The 24,878-nt window shown below is 31.8% G+C and overlaps 1 protein-coding gene across 2 annotated transcripts in view; it reads left to right on the top strand.

The window, feature by feature from the left end:
• The window catches only part of CDH10 (cadherin 10), an 87,183-nt gene extending 68,864 nt beyond the window's left edge, over positions 1–18,319 (top strand). Inside the window, exons 7-11 of one of the 2 annotated variants that reach the window (XM_045565688.1) lie at positions 1,515–1,651; positions 7,144–7,265; positions 12,615–12,723; positions 13,688–13,939; positions 17,278–18,319. In XM_045565688.1, coding sequence (XP_045421644.1) covers positions 1,515–1,651; positions 7,144–7,265; positions 12,615–12,723; positions 13,688–13,939; positions 17,278–17,762 — 1,105 coding nt within the window. In that variant the 3' untranslated portion in view covers positions 17,763–18,319. Of the gene's footprint in view, positions 1–1,514; positions 1,652–7,143; positions 7,266–12,614; positions 12,724–13,687; positions 13,940–17,271 lie in introns of both variants that reach the window. The other variant, XM_045565687.1, reaches the window with a different exon arrangement.
• Positions 18,320–24,878: the final 6,559 nt, after the last annotated feature.

Below are 24,878 nucleotides of genomic sequence, written 5' to 3'. Positions count from 1 at the left end.
TATGTTGTGAAGAATATTAATGCAATAATCAAAGGGATTTACTTAAAATGTGTGTTCTGGAAATGATTTTAAAAGAGAAAATGAGTTAACACACCTAATTTGACAATAGAGAATTGCAAAATATAATTATACTTTCAATTGTATTTGAAAAAGAAGAGCTTTAATCTCTCTTTATCTTCAAGGTAATGTCACATGATATTTTAAATTCTATCATTATTTCTTTGAACTACAAGAAATAATTAGGAAAGAACACACATGAAATGAATTTGGCAATGTCAGTGATGCATTATTGATTTGCATTTTGTAACTTTATGTCATAGTTCCAGAGAAATAAGGAACTTTACTATTTGCTAAATGCCAAAGAATTCAGTCATTCTTCCTTTCATTTAACAAATATTTGTGGATCACCATATCAGATATTAACTTGTTTCTCAAGGAGTTCTCAATGTATTAGGGAAGAAGATTCAGTATGAGAATCAAATAATTTTCATTGAGTGCCTGCGAGTATAATGCTTGGTATTTTTATGTTTTATTCTCTGTTTGAAATGTTAGATAAATAAATTCCTTTGAGTGGTACAAGATGCTTTATGATGGAAGGGAACAAATAGCTTCTACTTTAGATAATCATGAAGGAGTGCAAGGAGGAGGTGAAATTTATGTTGGATTTTTCAATAGTAAAATAATTTTGTCAACTTCGGATGAAATTTGAAAATCATTCTACATGTAGGGATACAATTATTTGCTTTATTGTTAATGGTAAAACATGTAGTTTGATAAAGATAATACGATTTATTCCAACTACATCAACAAGACTGATAAACCTAGTGTTAACTTTAGATGACATCCAATACCATCCATGTAATCAGTTTGCAGGATAGTAGTTGTTTTTAAAAAATACATATGGACTTTATTTGATACAGATATATGAAACTCATATCCCAAACTTTTTTATTTTTAAAAGAGCATGAATTAAAAGTTATACATTTTATAATGATACATGTGATTAAGAAACTGATGCTACATGGGTATCATATCATTAAGTCACTAAACACCATAATAATTTGATGACCTACGACTTTGATGAAACTAATGTTATCTCCAATTTTCTTGCTAACAAAAAAAACTCAGCTTCTGGGAATGATCTTTTGCAATAGATCCTTGTAGTTATTTCTCAATAGAATCCTTAATAACCAAATAAAGTCAGTTGGTAATGTAAACACATGTAATCCCAACTATTGTTGCCAAATGCATTAAAGTGAGTTGAATGTATATGCCATTAGATAATTATTTCAATAACACAAAACATCCTGAAGACTAGCATTTGAATGCACAACAAAGTGCCAATGTATGCCTTGGGGAGAGAGTATGCGTGATGCTGATAAATCGATGAAATAGTCTACATTCTAGATCACTACTGTGTTCTTTCAGTGATATGTGTGTCTGTGCATTTCGCCATTTTCTCCTGCAAACCATTAATAATGCTTCCATTATTTTTCTCTGCCCTCTACATTCAGATTTTCCTTGGATCGCCATACTGACCTTGACAGGATCTTTAACATACATTCTGGAAATGGATCCCTTTATACATCAAAACCTCTTGACCGTGAACTATCTCAATGGCACAATCTTACTGTTATAGCTGCTGAAATCAGTAAGATGAATTTTATGTATATAATGTATATTTATGTATGTATATATTTATATTATATATTTTATGCATTTCAACATATATTTATAGGCCTTAATTTATGTTAAAATAATTTATTCTCATTGCACACACAAATGTTAATTTTAATCTAAGTTTTTAAAAGACTTCTCAACACCTATAATTTTTTTCAATATTTTCTGTGTCTATACACAGAGGGATATCTATAGGTATTGTAGAAGAAGCAAAGTTTTACCTGTTTTTTCTTAAGGTTTTTGGCTTTGCCTAATAATTAAATTGGCAGAAAACAGATTAAAGGGAGAAAAACATACTCATTTATTTAATACAAATTTTACATGACACAGGAGCCCAAATGAGGAAATGAAGACCCCAAATAAATGGCAAGACTGAAACGTTTTATACTGGATGAATAAAGAGAAGCAATTGTAGACAAGTAATTCAATGTATATGGGGAGGGTAAATGAAGAATTTTTTTTAACAAGATCTGTTTGTATAGAATTTTCTTGGCTTCAACTTTTCATCCTTGATGATAAAAATATGTCCTCCTCTCTGTTATTTTTCCTTGGTATAGGAAGGACATCTTCCATAAGAAGATTTTATCTCTTGCTTTCAGTAAGAAAAATGGTCAGAGCACCCTTCATGCACCTGTTGCTTTTTTTAAAAAATTACCATTTGCTCAAAATAATACTTATGCCAATGTGACATATTTTGCTACCTTTCAGTATCTATAAATCTACATTTAATATTAACTAATAAAAATGAGCTAGAATTTATGAATTAAATGTATTATCATTTGGGGAAAATGAAAAGTATTAAATTTGTTGCATGGACACTATGAATTAGAGTCTATGCTAAATGCTGCGTATATATTATATCATTTCATCTTAACAAAAACATGTAGGTAGATATTATTACTTCTCTTTTACACATGTGGAAGCCAAAGTATATATTAGTAATCATAGTTAACATTGATCATATGTGCCAAGTATCATTTTTAAAATATTAAATTTATTTTTCTCTTTCTAATATTATTATTAATCTCCTTTAACAGAGAAGGTACTAAGGCTCTGAGGATATTATAACTCTCCCAAAGTTATATAATGCTGGGAATAGCAAATCTGAGATTTGAAACCATTCCAGTTCCAGATCCAATACTTGATTCCATACTAAATTTATAAAATTTCATCCCACTAGAAATTGGCAGAACCAGGATTCCAAATGATATCTGTCTCTAATTGTGAAAGTTCTTGCCCATACATTGGACTAGCTGCATAATTTATGGAACTCATTGTAAAATGAAAATGTCAAGCTGCTTATTAAAAAAAAAAAAAAGAAGAAGAAGAAATTTAAGATGGCAATAGCAGAGCACTAAAACAAGTGTGGGGCCCTGCTATGAGTGATACTCTGTGCAACTGCTCAGTTCACATGCCCATGACATCAGCCCGGCACGCACACGCACGTGCAAACCTGTTCATATTTTGACGTCCATACTGTGATGTATATGGAATGGAGCAATTCTTGAACTGTTTTAAAAAGTAGCATTAATGTGGGACTGAATCATGGTGAAAAACTAAGCCTATAAATTCCATATCTGAAATACTAAGATGAATCCACACTTACCAAGGTCAAGTTATTTGAAGTAATCATTACAAGTTTTGGAAAGCAAAATGTTGAGGCTGAATCACCAAGTTGTCTTAGAAGGATGGAACTAAGCTAAGCAGATCATCAACAATGAATTAAAAACCTCGAGATCAAGTAATAGATTTAGTTTTTTTCCTGAAATCTGCCTCTGAAATACAGATTAACCCCAAATAATCCATTTTTATCCATAGGGAGATATAAATGGCTATGCCTTTTAAGGCTAACTAAAGATTTTTGAGTTTTTCTTTTAAGGAAAGCTTTTATTTCTATATCTGTATCCATATCCCCATAGTTAGATGCACCCAACATGATCCAATCTGGTCATTTCAGAATCATGATTGTTTGTGCTCTCTGCTTGATTCAAGATCCTTATTCAAGCCCAGTGAGCTAGGAATTGCATTTTCCATTTCAGATGCTCTGAGAAATTTAATTTCTAAAGCTAGTTGAAGTAATTACAATTCTGTAAAAAGCTAAGCCAATTACTTCTTTTTAAGAACTAAACCTATTTTGGGCCCGTAAATGAAATCAGTCTATGGAGCAACTACTGAAAATGCCTACCTGCCAAACTACAAGCCGTCAGGGTCCCATTATGCTGTTCTGGGTACTAAATGCAATGAGGATGAGAGGGAAGCGGCATAGAGGAAACTGTTTCTACTAGATTTGAAACACTGGCCTTATGGTGTATCATGCACCAAGCCCCGAGCACAGCAAAATCATGTATAAATGTAGTTCTTACCAATATGTGTCCAGGCCCTGCCTCTGATCATTTAATTACACATTCCACAGCCATACATCATACCGTATAGCAAGCACTACTGCAAGGAATTATTTAGTGCATTATACTATGGAATAACTTCTATTTTTCTTCTTTAAAAAATATTTTCCAATACCATGTGATGAATAGAAACACCTAAAACTAAGGTCACAATCAATGACTTAATAACAAACTTGGGATTTTAGAACACATTTGTAATAGGAACCAAAGAGTTCCTCTTACTGCATCTGAAAGTTTAACTGTAATCTTTGCAATACATTCTGAGGACCGCAGAGCAAAGGTATAACTAAAGGACTCCATTATCTATACCTTGTTCCTTATTAGTGGAAATTCTTGCCCTAAGCAGGTAAAAAAGTCACATCCTTCTAGAAGATTTAAATTATCTCTACTTGGTGATATGAAAAAGCCTGTGGATGCAAATACATGGCTTCACCTTAGGACATACATTTTAAGATCCTTTATTACTGATACATTCTTGCTATAGTAGTTTCCCTGAAGAACTTTGATGGAGACTCAGGTGGTAAATATATGCTAGCTGCTATTCAGTATGATTCTTCCTTGGGATGCTTTATATTAATACTTTTATTTATACATAAGTTGCAGCATCTGCCAGCAAAAAGATTAGTGTAAGCACCATTTTTTTTTGAATAGGTGACTCCAGGTCAGATGCTTTACAAAGCACATTCATCCCTGTGGATTTAGCTTTTGATTTGAAAAGCCTTGAGTTATTTGTAAAGGGGCTGGAGAAGCTCCATGCTGTGTTATGAAAGGGTCTGACAATGCAATTTTTACATATGAAACTTTTCTCTCTCTTGGCTTCTGTGGCACAGTTAGAAAGTGAATTGCTACCAAAAGAGTTATTTTTATGTTAAGATTTTATATTGAAATAAAATATTTTGTTAATGTCCACATACTATATAAGTAGGTTAAAGAGCACATTCCAAAATATATGCAGGAAGCATAGCTTCCCTCTCTTCTCCATAGCAACAAGTAACTAGGGACTAGAGGGTCCATTTGTAGGTGAGCATCATGCCTCTGGGTATTAGCAAATGGTCCATGAATAAAGCAGGTGGAAAAATAATGGGATAGCATTTTTCTCCTCTTGTTCTGTCCTCTTCACTTCACCCCTCTTCAGACTCATATGAACTACAGGAAAGCTAGTTAACACATTTTTATTGTGTGGATGCTTTGTGTGGAGAAAGATAGCATAAGCTCTTAAGTAACATAAGGAAGTGAAGAAGATACGCTAGTGATAAGAAAGATGATTGTAATGATAGTAGTTCACAATTACTGCTGATCACCAAACTGAAATTTTGAAAAGAACTTTCATGCATTAACTCCTAATTTTCCAAATAACTCTGTGACATTGGAGGACCTACTTTTATTTACATTGCGTAAACTAAGGCATTGGAGAGATGGAGTGAATTGGCTGGAGTAACACAATGAGAGAGTGGTGGACTTGGGAACGGAGGCAGCTCGGTTCTACTCCAGGGGCTGAACTCTTAACCATGTGAACACTATGCAACAATATATGAGCCAATGTGACATTAGAACCTGACAACTGAAAAAATATATGTGGGTTAAGAAGACTGCAGTAAGATTTAAAGGGAGTGTTAAAGAAGGGGAGGCATTTTAAATTTCCTATTGGAAAAAGGAAGGAAAGGTAAACACACTTCAAGTCGTTTTAGAATTCTGTCTTCCTTTAATCTACTTCGGCCTTGTAAGTATATCCCTGCTGAGTAATCAGTTCTTACATATCATCTTTAAAAATACTGATTTCATGAATTTAGTAACAGTGCAATTAGGTAGAGAGAACTAGAGGGGGATTAATTCTTTTGCGTAGTGATATACTCCCTATTTGTATGTGACAATGTATTTTACCTTTGTGTCTGAAAATTATTTAGGTAAAATTAAAAAGTCCAGATAAAGTTTACAAGGTTAAATGATATTACCCATAACCCATATTTATAGAGACTATTTAATAAACTTATTACTGTCCCTCAGCTCTTCTGCTATTGTTTTGTTTTCAGCTAATTATCTCCTTTTCTTTTTATATTGCTCTTCAGCTACACTTTGTCAAAGTTCACACAGAAATGTAGCTTTGCCCAAAGACTGAGATATTGATGTCACAAAGGCTGATGAATATAACCTGAATTTAAGATGTAAACATACTGTCAGATATCAGTAGAAGTGCCTAGAAAAATCTGTAATGGAGATAGTGCAATTATGACTAATACAAGGTTGTTACTCAAAGCTAAGCTAAATAAAGAAACATTTATGTGTTTAAATGCTATTTACAAATCAAAACAATTTGAAAAGGCATCTTTTTATGTGAAAACTTTGATGCTCTAATTTTAACATTTGTAGCCAAAAATATGATTAATGTATTCTTTGTTATTATTGAGCTAATTTGGGAACAATAAATTGTTATGCAAAATCAGACTGGATTATTGAAATGGTACCAGTAATGACTATATGAAATAAACAATTTGAACCTTTATATTTCATTGTAAATTTTCCACCCAATTATAAAATAAGCAGCCATATTTTTAAATTTTCAAAAGTAGACTTGAAAGTAGCTATTGGAATATTTTAGTGATAAAAGCAGTTGGGGGGTAGTTTTTATTATAACAATTACCACTTAAGAACTAGTGATGTTGGGAAAGTTACTAATTTATTTAAAAGTACTTCTTCATGCAAAAAATAGGTAAAGATTAAGTGATATAATGATGCATAATAAGAATTTAATAAATATTTGTTCTTATTTTATATATATGAACAGTAAGGACACAAATATAATATGAACTCAATTATATTGGCTTGTGCTTTTAACATGATTCTCCAAAATAATAATAATACCCTTGCGTCCTGTAATAACTGAATTCATGACTACTTAATTAGGCTCTGCTAATTTTCTTTATTGCATTTGCTCATTATGTTAGCAGAATGACTGCAATGTTTATTTGTATGTGAGCACTTAATATTCACAAGATGCCTATATAAATTAAATCTGATGCACAAATGTGTCTTCCTAAACAAAATTTTCCTTCCCCTTTTCTAGATAATCCCAAAGAGACTACTCGAGTGGCTGTTTTTGTGAGAATTTTGGATGTTAATGACAATGCCCCACAATTTGCTGTGTTCTATGACACTTTTGTATGTGAAAACGCCAGACCAGGACAGGTGAGCACCTATAGAATTGAAACTATGGAAAGATTTTAACTGCATGTTAAGTATTTTCTTTTTGTAATCTTGAGAGGAATGAATAAACAGATAGAAGCACTCATATATAGTCTCACTAACATAATTTTAAAAACCTATAATGGGCATTACAGTAAGAGGAGTTAAAAAAATAAAATAAAGAAGAAGCTGTAACTGATGTTTTTAAAGGTGAAAATATTTTAAATGGCAGTATGCCAGGTTTCGTATCTCCTTTGTAAGGTTCTAATGTGAAGAGATTTTATCATTGCCACAAAATTGAGGTACAATAAGAAATAAATTTTCAACTTTAAACTTTCAAAAATATAAATAAAGCCCTAAAACTACTACCGTGCCATTAAATAAAGATTGATAACTGCTAGAGAGATGGGAAATGAAATTTGGGGAAAACTCAGAGACAAATGTACGGAAACAGCAGAACATTTAATCAATATTCTGATGTATACAAATATGATTTTGAAGTAAGGCAGCAGAATTCACTTCTTAGCCTTATACATTGCATTTCAGCATTACAGCAATACATAAAGTGCTTAATGACTTGGTTTTAGTCCTTTAAAACATTTTTCCTTCATCAGCTTTGTTTCTAATTCTTTAAGTCTTTTCCTCAGTGGACTCATTTTGTTGATTGAAAAGCTCCAGTGTATATGGCTGAAAGAAATGCTCATAATTGGTTTGAGTGCTATCTTCACAGAAGGAAGCTGCATGTTATAAATAATAATTGGGAATCAAATGTGTTTTATTAAAGAAAGAGGAGCCATCAGAAAGTTGTATTGTGTTTTGACATAATTTGATGCTCTTTATAAACATCAATGTCATTATTATATTTTTATGCAAATTATATTGTGGAATAACTCAAATTCATCCTTTTGAAGATTCTAACAGGAATTCAATAGCCTCTCTATTGTTTGAAAATGGTAAAATTGTTGCAATTGGATTCATTTTTTTTTTTTTTACTTAAAAATGTTATGGAAATGTTTACTTTGGAATATTTAAATGACTTAGCTTCTTCCCACTTACTTCTTAATGAAACAGTGCACAGCCAAAAAATACCATTCCAAATAGTCCTCTGCTTGGCAGGCTCAGCATGATATGAGCTGAAGTCTTTTCTCTAAGAGATAAATTACCCACTTTGCTACTGCTGCATACACTGCTTCCTCTATGGTGGTTATTCTATTTGATTTTCAAAAGATATCTTTTCAGAGCATTTGAGTCATTATAAATACTGATTTACAAACGTATTCAAAATATACAAAATAAGGGATCGTGCTTGTTTATTTTCCTTTTGCTAATTTTCTTTTTAACTGTAGCTGGCTCAGTAACTTCTCCACACTTTTTAGACATTTAAAAAATACTTGGCACACTGAAGAAAAATAATCAAATAAAAGATGATTTTAATAAAAAATGAGTTAGCCTTTCTTGACCAATTTGATAGGAAGAATATGATAAATAATTTTTTGTTGAATTGGCTGCATGTGTAGTAGCCTCTCATACTAGTTATTTTTAATGAAACCAGTTTGTTAGATCTCACTTTGGTCACAGAGGCTGAAAAAATGCCTTGTTGAAACTGTTATAAATTAACTGATGGAATTCTAGGTTATGACATCCTAGCAGTCATACTCAAAGTGGTTATTTGATAAAGTTGTTCTTCACTAAGCCTTTCTTGAAATTCATTTGTTAGCTTGGTCTTTCCTTCTAGGAAGGTAGGAGCATGTTCAGATGCCTGGGTGTGCTTTAGTTATTTATAGAGTATTTTAATCCACCCAATACTCTTCTGAACTAAGTGCTCTTTAAGAGTCACACTTAAAATGACATAGGAGATGATTCCATTCATTTGGTGTGTGGACAAAATGAGAAGACAGAAATAAAACTAATTGCTATCCCTTCTCCTTTCCATTCCCTGCTCTTGCCTATTCCCTGATCCAAGGTAGAAGATTTTCCTTGTTGGAAAGAATGTAACTGCAGCTGAGGAAATATTAATAGTCCCTTCTTGTGCCTAAACTAGGCTACTTGACTCCTCACATTTTCCATTTCAGAGAGTGTTAGGGGACCCCCAAAAGAAGGAAGGAGAGAGGGCTAGCTTTTTTTTTCTTCCACTTTCCCTCATTCATGCCTACTCCTTCAGTCAATAAAACATATTTTAATAGTTTTTAATATCTATGGGAAGAAGGTAACATTTTCATTTCAAAGATTTCCCAAGAAGACTCCCCAAGGAAGGATGCTGTTTGTATTTACTCATAAACAGTATCTATCTAAGCAACTTGTCAAACCAAATATCAACTAATAGCAACATCAAACCAAATAGCTAGGCCTTTATCAAATCAAAATATCCCATTACATGTTTTCCATAGAACAATGTTTATTAGTTTCCTAACAGAAAAGGGTACATTTTATTAGGACAAAGGCAATATTTTCATCAAAAAAACTCCTAGGCTTCCTACAGAAAAAACTGAAACATATTAAAACTTAATAACCAGATATTCTATATTATATCTAACATCTACTAAAGATATTCTAACTTTAAATATCTTAAAATTTATTGATTATTCTACACGCTATTATAGTATGATTACTGAAACATCCTTCAAGTTAATTTAAGATTATTTTAGAATATCTAAGTGGAAATAAAAATCAATTATATTATTGCTTAGGAGGTAAAATAAAAATGATTTATCTGTGTCTTTTCTTCATATGTTCAAAATGAATACTGGGTATCACTATTTTTTGTTTGTTTGTTTGTTTTCCTAATTGTGGCAAACCCTTTTATTGGAATCGGATCAAATAATTTTGTCTCCAAAAGAAACAAAATAGTGAATGCTTACAGAGGGCCAGGAAAAAATACTTTTATCTCCTTTTTGCCAACTTCTGATTTCTATTATAACTCTTTATGTCACATTTACCAAAATAAGAGCACTGTGATTTTTGAATGCATAGTTGAAAATGGAAGGGAAGATTAAATTGATAGATAAATTCTGATATGAAGAAGTTGGACCACTTGAAGTCAAGTTATGTTTTAGAGGAAAAAAAAACTATATTGTAAAGGGAGTAAGTGCCTCTATCTGCAGTAGAGAAGTCTTAGGTGATAAAAACATAATATGATCTAGATTCTGCAACATGTGATTCCTCTTTGTTTGTATCATCAATATGAGTTTGACTTACTCCTTTTGCAACATTTAATGAAAGTAAATAAATTGACCACTGATCTTTAAATGAACAGTGCTACAATCTTTGACTAAAATGATACACTTTGATTGTTGATATTTATGTAAATCTTTGTAATTTCTTATAGATACATGTAAAGATGTGGTCATTTGTTTTCAGAAATGTATAATTTGGGTTCATAAAAATGAATTGAAATTGTAGTTTGTAAATTAATTTCGAGAAAAAATATACAGGTGCAAATGTATATTTTAAGATATTGTAGTTTTTATTTTAAAAGACTCAGCTCTATTTCTACATTTCATTCCCTTTTTGTGTCTATGTGTGAATATTAACATATTAATCTTAACGACTAAGACTTTCCATTAATTTATTATCTTTTTTGATATGTTATCCCATTTATGCCATTTATCCTCTTCAATATATTTTTAATAAATCATTATTTAAAAATGAAATCCTTTACAGTGTACTTGACAGAAAAGAAATCAGCCAAGAAATGTTTTTGTTACTGAAGTGAAACCTCTTAAATGGCATTAGCTAACATTATTTTGACATTTCTTTTTTTTAATTCATTCATATATTTATATTCTCTTATGGATATTTATAATTCTTGCTTGGATTTAATCTTAAATTACAGTTAAAATTCAAATAGTTATGTTGCTACATTTTAAACAAATACTGTAAAATGATTAATAGTTTTAAATCATTTGTTTTTGGTGCTTGTTTCTAGACAATAAACATCCATCTTTGTCTGGTTCAATTATATTCTTGTATCATTTTGAAATAAATGGTTAGCTTTGTAATTAAATAGGCTACTGTCTCAAATTTATCACATTTTTATTGCTATGAGATACTTTAAAAAACTGTAGTCCGCAATGCTGGGCCATGAGCTGGTACCAGTACTGGTCCGTGGCCTGTTAGGATCCAGGCCACACAGCAGGAGCTGAGCAGCAGGTGAGTGAGGGAGGCTTCCCCTGTGTGCACAGCCACGCCCAGTGGCTCACATCACCGCCTGAGCTCTGCCTCGCCCCATGCCCCGATCTGTGGAAAAATTGTCTTCCATGAAACTGGTCCCTGGTCCCAAAACGTTTGGGGACCGCTGCTTTAAAAGAAATCTAATATAGATCAGTTATAATGATTTCTTCACTTTTTCTAATTATTTTGCATAATGCTTTGAACTTGAAATCTCTTGTTAAACCAATAAACAGCAGCAACAAATATTCTCAACCAATATCCACACAATCTTGAAGTGAGTTAATGCAATAAAAAGTATATTCCTTTTAGTTAAGCATAATAGGCATCAACATACATATTTAACAACTACTACAGCTCTCTTAAAAGTTAAAGTATTAAAAAACATAAAAAACTTATTATACATATACATTAAAGAATACAAGGAATATATATGCAAAAGGTATATATCTGTTACATATATATCATTATATATATATTTTTATAATATTAATTAATCATATAATATGCCCAAAGCAGTGACCTGAGTATGTATAAGGTGTTTAAGTGTCTACTAGGTAGCATCTTATATTACATCTTATCTTAAAATCAATCAGAGTTGACCTTTATAAAATAACCACTTCAACATAGTATGCATACATTAAATTTTAAAAATATAAATGTGATGAAAGTGCAAATGAATTGAATGGTTACTGCTAAAGCAGATAATCATGTAAGACTTTCTTTTAAAAAGTAACATAATATAACCTATAAAATCTCTACATTCCTTGAATATTTTTCACTTTAATTTTGGGGAAGAGCAAAGCCCTAGTCACAATAATTTCCTAAAGTTTTCTGACATTGGACAAACTCTACTAGTTCAATGTTTAAATGCATATGAAATAACCTGCTTATTTCAAATGCTACATCTAAATCAATAGAAATATCAAATAATATAATATTTTCATTAACATTTTGAAGGAACAGGTAATATCCAAAAGAAATAGAGAATAGATAGAGAGAGAGAGATCATTAAAATCAAAGTAATAATAAAAAATGAATAAACTCAAAGATGCAAGCACTAAGAACAAAATCAATTATCTAAAAAAAAACTTAGACAAAATTAAGATGTTAAAAAATCACATACTATAAAGCAGATTATACACACGGATGTTTGATGATACAAATTTTTTCTCTTTTCTACAGCTAATACAGACTATAAGTGCAGTTGACAAAGATGACCCTTTAGGTGGGCAGAAATTTTTCTTCAGTTTAGCTGCTGTCAATCCAAACTTCACAGTGCAAGATAATGAAGGTAAATTTTAAAACTTGTTCATTATGATTTAAGATGACATTAACAGGAAATTTCCTCTAAAATAAGTGTTACAATATACATTCTGTATCAATTTATTGATCAGAGTTATAAAATTTTATGTTAATCAGGTATATAGTGATATTACGGTAAGGTCTTCTTTGATAATGTTTACTCTCCTCTATTTTAAAATGAAACATGTAAAAGAAATATCTTTATGGATGCTACAAAAAGATTGAGTCTTGAAAAGATTAAAAAGGCTGGAAATAGTTCCTACAATAAAAACGATAGGCCCTATGACATAAGAACGAAGGACTCAGTGAGACTCTCATGCAAACGTTGATGAAATTTAGCAGCAGCAGATTCACCAAAGCCACATAGGCATAGAGCCTAAGAAGAATGGAAGTAACCTTTTAGAGGAATCAATACAAAGACATTGTTGCAAAGGCATTGTTGCAATGGCAAGATTTATGACTCTTGAAGGTTTTTTTACTTCATTATTGATTTTAAGCACATACAACAACCCTTAAAATTTACCCAATCTTATTTTTCTTCATCAATATTGGATTAATATTCTGTGGTGTGTGAGTACACACATACACAGACATGTGTAAATGAAGAATCATTTATGATTTTTTTTTTGGTATGAAAATAGGTTTTCTGAAAACTGAAAAACAGCACGTTATCATCTATGCAGTCTTAGTAAATGATTCACTATAAAAATTCACTATTTTGAAAACATTATTGAGGAATTATGTGAAAACTTAATAAATAAACAATCCATAGTATTAGATTTCTCAAATTAATTTATCTTATCTACATATTAATTGCATTGTACATATTTTATTAAAAATGTTCAATTTTATATTTTACAAAAACATTTTTATTCATATATCAAACCATGGCTATCAAGTTGAGACAAATTTACTATCCCAAACCATTTTTAATATTTTAAAATTTATTTTAGATAATACTGCCAGAATTTTAACCAGAAAAAATGGATTCAATAGACATGAAATCAGTACTTATCTCCTGCCTGTGGTGATATCAGACAATGATTACCCGATTCAGAGCAGCACAGGCACGCTGACCATCCGGGTGTGCGCTTGCGACAGCCAAGGCAACATGCAGTCCTGCAGCGCCGAAGCCCTGCTCCTCCCGGCTGGCCTCAGCACCGGGGCCCTGATCGCCATCCTTCTCTGCATCATCATTCTGCTGGGTAAGAAAGAAACTTGAAAGAAAATGGGAGCATTGTCTAGATTTCCTACTATATTATGTTTTTAAATAAGAAAGGTCGCTATTAAAACACTTCCCCCAAACTAACCTCAAGTTTGAAGATACACACATAAATTATGGAATATTGTTTATATTAAAATATTTTATTTGCTCAGAATGTGGAAGAATATATAAAGAATTTTTTGTAGTAATGGGACTTTATCATGTGGGGCCTAGAAGTCATTCAGATGTGAGTTCAAATATACAAAAACAACTATCTATCTTTCACTACCATATATTAAACAAAGGGAAAGGCAAGAAAAATGAAAGTAGAATAGCTTTTGTAGGCACTTGGAAAGTTGAGATGGGCAGTAGCATTTCTTGCTAGCCAGGCTGAATGTTCTAATGGACTTATGTTTTCTCAGAAGCTGACATCCAGTGAACAAATGACAGAAGAGGCATCAATTCCAGTACCCCAATTATTTTATTGCTGGCCCATGATTTCTCTCGTGGGTGCTGTAGTAACAGATTCATGGCATTGTTTCTTTCTGGATCATCTGCCAAACTCCTGTAGGGGAGTAGAGCAGGAGCTGGAGGAGTTGGAGGAGAGTAGTGGGGTCTCAACCCTCAACTCTGGAAGTTGGAAATTAGCAAATCTCAATAAGACTAAACAAACAAAGACAAGTTGACAACTGTTTTCAAAATGGAAATTAAAGACTTGAGTCATAGAGAATCACTTCCCACAAGCATACCCGTACTCAATTATTGCTAATGTTTCATACTTACAAAGTTAAATAAAATCATTTGGCCTTCACTTCAAATTTTTAAATAATACTGATGATAAGCAAATTTTTATATGCTGTTAGGACATGCAACAAAAAATGTAATGAAATACTTAATCATTCGATGTAAAATTTATTGCTACTTCATTCTATAGAAGACTCCATTTTCCTACTTTTATCATAGCATATATACACTTTAGCTCTGTGTTTAAATAAATGAAAGGTAAATTAGTCATAACAGATAAATCATTAAATGCATGACATGAACAATTCTAGATTAGATATTTATGTAGTAAATGTAGGAAATGAGAACATGTACATTAAAAAATATATGTTATATAACCTGTTACTATGGAATGTGAGACAGAACAAGACTTTTCCCAGTACCACAAAGAGAAATAAACTTGATTTTATTTACTAGAATATGTAAGAATTGGTAAAATTTTATTTTTATAATCTGATTTGCCATTAATACAGTAAACATATTAAGGAAAGCTAATAAATATGCATTCTAGCAATTGAATCCATAATTGCAAATATGAACAATATAAATATTTATTTTGGGAGTTAATGTATTAAATTATGTAGGCAAACTCATTCTATTAAAATACCTATTAGAAATGAAAGTCTCCTGTAAGAATAATATTAGTAGTAACAAGCTTTTATTGTGTTTACTGTGTGTCAGACTCTAACTGGTAGTTTACTATAAAAACACTTTTTAATTTGACAAAAAATATGGAATATTTAAGGTTATTATCTTCATTTTACACATAATAAAACTGAAAGTTAGAACTATTCAAAACATTATCCAAGGTCACACAATTTCTGAATGGCTGGGCCAAGTTATCTTGTGTGTGTACTGTACATACAGATTTCCAATGAATTCTAAAGCTTATTTCCACTTTTTTTCTTATTATGGCTGGATGAAGGGCTCACTATCTTACATCTTCACTGAAATGATATTTAAAAAGCCTTTTACTTGGTTTATGTTTCCCCTGAATGATACCTGATTTTATAACCTAGAACAAATTGCTTTTAACTGCTTTTGCATTAAAAAATCAGATTAAATTTACTCTCTAGTTGCATTAATTTAAAATCATTTTTGTGAGTATTCCTGTGACCCTAATCAAAAAACATTTTATCTGACTTTTGAAGAAGCAGGGAAATGAACTTGGACTTGGAGCCAGTCTTAGTAAATTTTCATAATCCTCACTATTAGAAGATTTGTACTAGGTAAGATTTTTTGGTTGATAATAAGCAATCTGAGGTTTAAAATCTTTACATTATAAATTTTTGTGTGTGCATAAATACATGAATTTATGCAAAATAAAATATCATATTTTCTTAAAAACTTGAAGAATAAACATTTTTTTCAGACTCTGCCTATTTAGTTTTTAATCACTTTAAGGCCAAGAACACTTTATCAATGGATTAGCACTTTCTTTTTTGTAGCATTAAAATAGTTCTTTGTTTTCTCTTTCACATAAAGTTGAAGCCAAACTAGTCTAAGCTTTTGATGTGCATATATCACATAAAATTTTTCCCTTCTTTTTCACATCTGTTTCTTAAGAATCATTTTAAAGGATGAGGAAAAAAATATTTGGAGCTAATAAAGGTGGGAAACTCTAATGCAATTAGAAGAATTTGATATTAACTTTTTCCTGTCATTTATTCTATTATCATTATTATAATTATTAACATCATTATTATAATTATGTTATTGCTGTTGTCATTTTTTCATGGAAACGGGGAACTGTACTTTCTGAACAACACTCATTTCTATTTGTGGGTCTCTACTTGTTTAAGATGCATCTAGCCAAAATTCATACATATTTTTTGGCGTTAATTCAAAGTAGTAATTTGAATTTACTCTTAGCCATCACCTACTCTGACAATTTTGGGGTGAGAAGCTTTCATGCAAGGTAGATATTTCCGTGGAAAATCTCATAAATTTCTAAACCTATCTAAGGTCTACATAACTGGTCTTTTTTTCCAGTAATTAAAGCCTTCTTTTAATAAAGCAGGAAAAAAAAATCTATGTAAATCCATCACCAAAGCTGTTTATCATAAGTAATACTCAATATCTTCTGAAGGACATTGCTTTTTAATGTGGTACAGTCTGTGAAAAGAGAATATTTTTGTCCTTTTCAATTGTCTTATTTGATTTCAAATTCAATTTGTGTATTTTTTATATCACATCTTATGTTCCTATTTAATGCAAAAGATAAATTATGTCTGTATAATCGGGAACCACCTCTAAACAGTTCTTAGATGAATAGATAAAGGATAAGTCACAGTGTTTTGAGGATTATTCCATATTGCTTTAAAAATAAATTGGAAACGCCGATCTTAAGCACCAACCACCCTGGCTAAACCCTTCAACATCTCCTCCTCTAACCGTTACCCTACAAAAAATTGTCGGAAGCCCAAAATTAATCTTAAATTCTCACCTATCATAAAAAGCCTGAGTAACTTAAACTCCTTTATGTGTTTCCACTCATTGCTCAGAGGGTTCTGAACGAATCTCTAATGTGCCTTCTCGCCTTTTTTCAAGTCATAGTGGTGCTGTTTGCAGCTCTGAAAAGACAGCGGAAAAAGGAGCCTCTGATCCTGTCCAAGGAGGACATCAGAGACAACATCGTGAGCTACAACGACGAGGGCGGCGGCGAGGAGGACACGCAGGCCTTCGACATCGGCACCCTGAGGAACCCCGCCGCTATCGAGGAGAAAAAGCTCCGGCGCGATATCATTCCCGAAACGCTGTTTATGCCGCGAAGGACTCCCCCGGCGCCGGACAACACGGACGTGCGGGACTTCATCAACGAACGGCTGAAGGAGCACGACCTGGACCCCGCCGCGCCGCCCTACGACTCGCTGGCCACCTACGCCTACGAAGGCAACGACTCCGTGGCCGAGTCCCTGAGCTCCCTGGAGTCAGGCACTAGCGAGGGAGACCAGAACTACGATTACCTCCGCGAGTGGGGCCCTCGGTTTAACAAGCTGGCGGAAATGTACGGCGGCGGCGAGAGTGACAAAGACTCGTAACCTAGGCTATGTGTCCTGTTCAGACACGAGGAAGTGACTCTCTCGACGCTGTCTCCACTTCACAGTATTCGATATTCAGGAGAACTTTCCTGCCACTCAGCACAATTTTTTCCCATTTACTTCTTAATTTGTTCGTTAATTACATTAATTCCTTCCTGTAGGACGTCTCATGGAATATATATGACATTTTATTTAATCACTTCCAAGAGCCAAAGCTATGGAAATTCAGTGCTGGCCATCTTAGTAAACAAAAGAGAATTTCAGAAACACGAACAGGATAGTTCTCCCGTAAGCAACCTCGCCAACAAACCGCTTCTCTTAGGTACGTGTCCTGCCCTTGCAAATGAAGCTTTTAAAAAGGTGAAGAAAAATTTTAAGGTATATCCTGTTCTGTACATTAAATTAAAAGAAAATGTACATGTGGTGTTAGTAGGTGTGATATGCAACCTGGTATACAAACGTTTGTGCAATTTCATTTCATCAAATTCTATCTGCTAATGTTTTATATTTATATTTTTGTATTTATTTTTAAAAAAATAAACCAGTTTTTACAACTACCTTGTCTCCAGTTTGTTTTTTTCTTAGAATGAACAACTTTCTCCATGAACTAAATATCTTGATACAGAATTACATTACATGCAAGTAAGAACACAATGCCATTATAATTAATATTGAAAGCTCTAGCCAAATTAATATGATTTAAGTAAGACATTTTTTTCAGTGAGTCTTTCAGTGCATTTGTTGCATATACAGAGGTATGTAACAAACTCTTCATATTAAAAGTGATAGTCATTTAAAGAACACATAAAAATGTGTCATTTAAGCACATTTAAAACATGGCCATCCTTATGCTCAGTATCCCAAAACATTAGCAATGCAATAATTTCCTTTTGTTCATACTTGCTAAAATAATAGCTAGTATGAAAGAATAAAACATTTTCTCAGTTTTGTATGGCATCCATGCTATTGAAGATTATAGGCAATAATAGTTCAGACAGATTTCAGACTGAAATAACCCTTTAATGAAAAATATCTTACCTCCCATGGTGACTTTGAAAATGCCTAGTAATGACAGTAATAACATTGAATATTCCATTAAGACACAGCATTGCAATTATGTCAAGTTTTCAAAAATGCACTATACATTTATTTGTAACAAAGTCTGCTTTTTTGTCAATGAATGATTCCATAGAAAGCAAAAAATAAATAAATAAAATACTGGCAGTTAATTATCCAGAGTTGCTAAAATCATGGAGGTTAGCTGGCACTAACTGATTCCTTATTTCTCAGGCTCCACAACATATTTTATTTATAAATGGAGCACTTTCTTGGGCCTAGACTAAGAAGTCACATTCCCTGCTGAGTATATTGTAAATAATACCAAAGATTTGTGTGCTAATTAGTGAAAATGCTATGCTTTTGGAGTGATCCAGCATGCAATACTGACATATCCTTAATGCAGAATTAATTATTTCAATCTTCTTAAATGGTAATTTTTTCCCCAACTTTGAGGTTGAAAGGGCCCACATCACTGTGATAACAGATATTTTAGTTTTCATAGTAGTCTAATTATAAAAGAAAAACAACTCATGTGGTCTACTTAAAAATATAGTCACATTACGAGGCTATGTGACACATCAGATTATAATAAAGACCTAATCTGGCAGTCCGTCTTCTATTCTAAGAACTCACCCAGCTAGCTGTCAGAAGGACAAAGTTTAAGGAACAAAAATGTTTAACCACATATGTTGAACTGAAACGAAGGAAAATCCTCAATATCCTAAAAGGGCTATTCATTAAACATAAAATGAGTATACAACAGAAAAATAAAAGAAGGTATATCTTTTGAACATTTCACATTAGTTATAATTCAAAATATACATTTAGTTTATAATTAGCTTTAAAATTTCCAGCATTAGTTATTTTAATTAACATTAGATGTCAATAATTGAAATTCTTGTGTGAAGACTTTTAAATTTTCCTCCTTCAGATAATTTCAAAGTGACATTAACTTTCTCTGTCATTTATTTTGCCATCCATTTTTTAAAAAAAAAATTAAAGGATTGATCTCTAACATCATCTCCACTGGGTCTCCAAAAATTCTCTTTAAGGAAATTGATTAGCAGGCTTCTTTGTCAATATAAGGCCTATATTTTACAGATATTATTAAATAACAAATACCCTATTTGTTGATAATGAAGGTGGCATGCTAAAGAATTAATTTTTTCAAATTAATTTGAAACTTAAAATGTATACCTATAATGACTCACTCAGTCATCTCCCTGGTATTGTGCTCTCCCAAAGGAATGCCCAATACATAGATTATTCTATGTCCAAAATTTCTTTTACACGAGGAATATAGCAACCTTGTCTCAGTATGATATCATTAATTTTATTGAACAAATGTGGGTCTTTCATTTATTCATCCACTTATACCTTCATTCATCAAATATTTATTGAGCATCTATTATAAGATCAAGGGATGTTCTAAACCCTAGAGATATAATAAATCATATATACTTCTTTTATATTAGTGTATAATTCTTCTATTAATGAAAATAAAAAAGACAAAACAGTTATCAAAAAGCTTTGAATTTATAACAAAATACCTAACTTTTACTTTATAAATTTTTCTAAACACAGAATAAAGAAATCATTCTGTCCTCTGTTTTCATGATTTAAATATTCGTAATAAAATGATTTATAAGTCTTTTTGCTCATTAGAAATATAATTAAGATGATCAATTCTGGTTCTACTTTCAGCAAAATATCAAAGAAATTGTGTGCAATGATAAATGCATGCTCTTAGGCTGAGGTTTCTCTTTATATATCAAGTAGATACCGTTATACAACTGCAAGAATTGCAGACATTTTTTGGTAGACTTATACATGTAAGCTGTGAGTAGTTAGATGTCTAGGATCTTCTAAAATAGAAAAAAAAACCCTAAGATTCATGATTAAGAATACTACATATCTGAGTTTATTTATCAATATATCTACCTAAATGCCTATATATAATATCTACATTATATACACATATATGTACATATAAGCTATGATCATGACAGACTGATTCCATAAAACATTCAAAGAAATCATTCACGTTTTCTGATTTACCAATACACATAAACACACTTATACTCACATATCTTCATTAAATAATTTCATCCAAACACACTTATTTAACAAGAAAACAGAGGCAGTTTTCAAAAATCCCTTACTCATTACAGGTGCTTGTGTTCAAATAGAATGACAAAGGGATGAAAGGATAGAGTGATCCTTACATTCATTTACAACTCATTTATTAATCATGATCAATATTTACCTCAGAAGTTTTTTTTGAAGTATAAAATGAGATCAAGTTCATAAATTTGCAAGCCTTTTTGATAGAACTAAGGGTACAAAGAGATAACTGAATTATGGACCCTGTCCCTAGGCAATTATTGTATAATAAATGTTACATATATGCTCAAAAATAACAAAATGGCATACAAGATGGAAAGAAATGAAACTAATAAAGATCTGTGGGTTCTTTTAATTCAAGGATGGAGTCTTTCTTTCCTCCCAGTATTCCCTCAATGCACAATACTTGGCACATGGTAATTACTCATAGTACTAAAAATAATTTCATTAGATGTTTCCAACATAATTCCCAACTATTACCTCTAGTCATTCCCCAATTGCCTCATCATCAATTATAGTTGTTCAAGCTAGAATTGAGGCCTTGCTTATTTAGCTTAGTCATCCTCCGTATCCGTATCTATCATATAAATTTTATTTTACTGTAGATTCTTTTTTTTTTTCAATTTTCCAAATTCCCATCATTAAGCACCATTCTGTCAGGTTTTTTTTTTTTTTGCCATGCACTTTAAATAGATTATCTTTAATCATTATAATAAGTTCTATCTCCATCATATACATGATTAATAAATAAATTAGTAAAGCTGCTAAGTACTGCAGTATGTGGAGATGCTGTCATTGCAGTCGAGCCCCTTATATTTTTCACTTGGACAACTGTCAATATAAATGTAATAGTTTTCAAACTTCTCTCCCTCCCTCAATACACATTTGTCTACCAACCCATCTAGTCTCAAAAACAAACAAACAAACAAACAAACAAACAAAATAAATTAGTAATTTTTCCAAAGCAAAGAACAATTGTCATATTGCTCTACTTGTCAAAGAGTTCTCTGAAGTCCACTTTCCTAGACATTCATTTCCAAATTCCTATTAAATTAAGGAATAATGCCTTCCCGCAATCCCAGTACCTTAAACCTCAGCTCATGGTTATTGTTTTATTTTTCTCATTGTTATTTGGGTTTTAATAAAGTTTGTGACCAGCTAATTTATTATTTAAGTCTTACTTTCCCTTGAAATTCCAAAGATAACTACTGCTTAATAGGAATATCTTGAACTTGATATATTCAGAAGAGTGCCACAGATTTTCACACCAAACACATGCCAAACCAGCTTCACCTGCTTCCACTTCATCTCTGATTGGCAATGCTTTCCCTAATGAAATGCTCAAGCCCCATGACCTTGAATTTACCCTATATACTACTTTTTCTGGCAAATCCCTCCTCCAGACGGTTCCATTTGTTTCATTTTTAAAATACACAGAATCCTACTTCTCACCATTTCTATTCCCTGACCCAAGCCACCAACACACCTCTTTCCTCAATTATTAGGAGTGATTAACTTCCTAATTCATCTACTTCCATCTTGCCCTAATTATATACACTGTCAGTATTGAGATCAGAAGAATCTTTTCAAAATGAATTTCCTATGTAGTCATTCTCTTCTTCTAGACTCTTTCTTTAATCATTCCTCATATTACTGAGAGTAAAAGACAAAGTCTTTATAATGTCCGAAAAGCCTCTCCATACCTGTTTGACATTTTTTTCTACTCTTCTAGTGTTTGTTTATGTTACTCCAGCATCTCCTTTAGTGTTTCTGACTTCAGGTGTTTACATTGATCATTTCCTCTTCCTCCAGCTGTCTCTTCACCTTGTTGAAGTTCTTGATCAATAGCTATTTTTCAAGTGAGGTCTACCCTGCCCACTCTACTTAAGAGTCATATTATTTCCCCAGATTCTCTTTTATACTGCCTTTGTTTTTTCCCTAACACTACCACCTTTTAAACATATTATATGACCTCTTGTTTACTCTGATTATATTCTGTCTCCCTCAAACAAAATGTAAATTTCACGAGAGTATAGATTTTGTCAGTTTTGTTCATTATGAGGGCCCCAAACTTAGAACTGTGTCTATCTGTCAAGGTGCTCAATAAACATTTATTGGAAGAGTTAACAAATCTTTTACCATCAAATTTATCACATATTATACTGATTTTTAAGTTTGTGCGTATACATATTATAATCATGTAATATCTCTGCCTTCTCCTTTAGATAGTGAACTACTCAAAGTTATGATTTCTTTGTTTGTTTTCTGACAACCCTTTTTCTTCCAGAAACTGTCACAGTGCTGTGCCATCATTTTAAGAATAAATGATAGTCAATAATTATTTTGGTTAATTGCTTTAGGAAATTAGAAATAAATATGAATAGCACACCAATCTGAGAAAGGCAAGAGCATTGCTTTAAGTGAAATTATATTGCAAATGTGTTTGGGGCATTTGTGAAGTGCCAATGATTGTGACAATGGGAATTAGCATAAAATAAATGCTAGCAACAGAGAATGGTGATCTTTTCAGGTTCTGTTCTGATGTAATTGTAGTCTGGGTCACAATTTTTAGGAACTTAATAGTCCAATACTGAAAAAAAGTTGAATAAAGGGACTGTAGCTCAGGAAACTTTTGAGATAGATCACGATGAAAAGGAATGTTGAAGTGAAACAGACAACCAGAGTCCTAAGAACTCCTGCTGCCTGGCCAAAAGGTTCAATCTTTGAGTTTATTTGCTTTCTATATTTTTGGGTTTTTTCTTTTTTTTCAGGCTATAATTACTAGGAAATGAGCCTAGAGAATTGACAACCTTTTTGAGCAAAGATGATTGGAGCCAAAGGTACACTGTTGATTTTAAAAAAAAGAAATTTAAAAGAATATATTTTAAATCTCAGCTCCTTTTAAATCAACAAAACTGTATATAAACTATATATACATATATATATATAAACTATACACACACATACACACACACACCCCCAGCAAAACTGTATGTGTATATTATTTCAATCCATTCAAACATTTATGATACACTTTACAATTTGTACCTGTTTTTTTTGATAATCTCATTAATTCTTTAAGGCTACAAATATAGTATTAATATTTACCTTTACGTGAAACTACCTACAGTACTTCATTTTCAGATTTGGCAACTAATTAAGCAAAAGAAGAAGGAAAAAAATATACTTTTCACAAATCTAATTAGAATAAACAAGCAAACAGAAAAAAGTAAATAAAGATAATTTGCTCAAACTTAGAATTTTCTATTCTTATTATAAATGGGCTATTTTAGCTTATTCATAAAGTATCACAATGAATATTCTTTATTAAATTAAAGAACTTATATCAGGAAAAGATTAAAGATTAACAAGAGCATAATATAATAGAAAACCGGGAGACCAGTGTATAATTTTTTTTTCCAGCTGTGGAATTATCCTGAATTTGGAACATGACATTTACAACTCCACAGGAAGGATAGCACAGCAACTTCATTCCCAAATTTATCTGAAGAACCTCCCACACAACGTGAAATATTTTAAATCATGCCTAAGACTCTTGCCATGATCTTTGCCTCTCTCCTTTTATAATCAAAATTATTTTTATATTTTGTTTTATTCCAATTTGTAAACGTCATGCCACTGTGTTGCAGTTTACCTTAATTTCCATTATTCTCACTGCTAATATAGATTAAATAAATCTTTCTTAAGTGATTTTGTTAACATCAATGCATTTTTGTATAAAACAGTCAAATCCAGTCATTGATTGTACTCCTGGCATGTTCTTTTATTCCTCTTTTAGAAGAGTAGGATTTTAGCTTTGCAAAGTTACTTGCTTGTAGTTATTATTTAACATCTTAACTACATAATTTTCATATTTCTATTTATTCAAAAAGTTAAATTCCATTACAGTCAGAATTTGAATGCATTTATAAT

Source organism: Lemur catta, chromosome 12 (assembly GCF_020740605.2).
Source record: "Lemur catta isolate mLemCat1 chromosome 12, mLemCat1.pri, whole genome shotgun sequence".
NCBI lineage: Eukaryota > Metazoa > Chordata > Mammalia > Primates > Lemuridae > Lemur > Lemur catta.
Note: the sequence above shows the minus strand (reverse complement) of the source record. Positions and strands in the feature narration are given on the sequence as shown.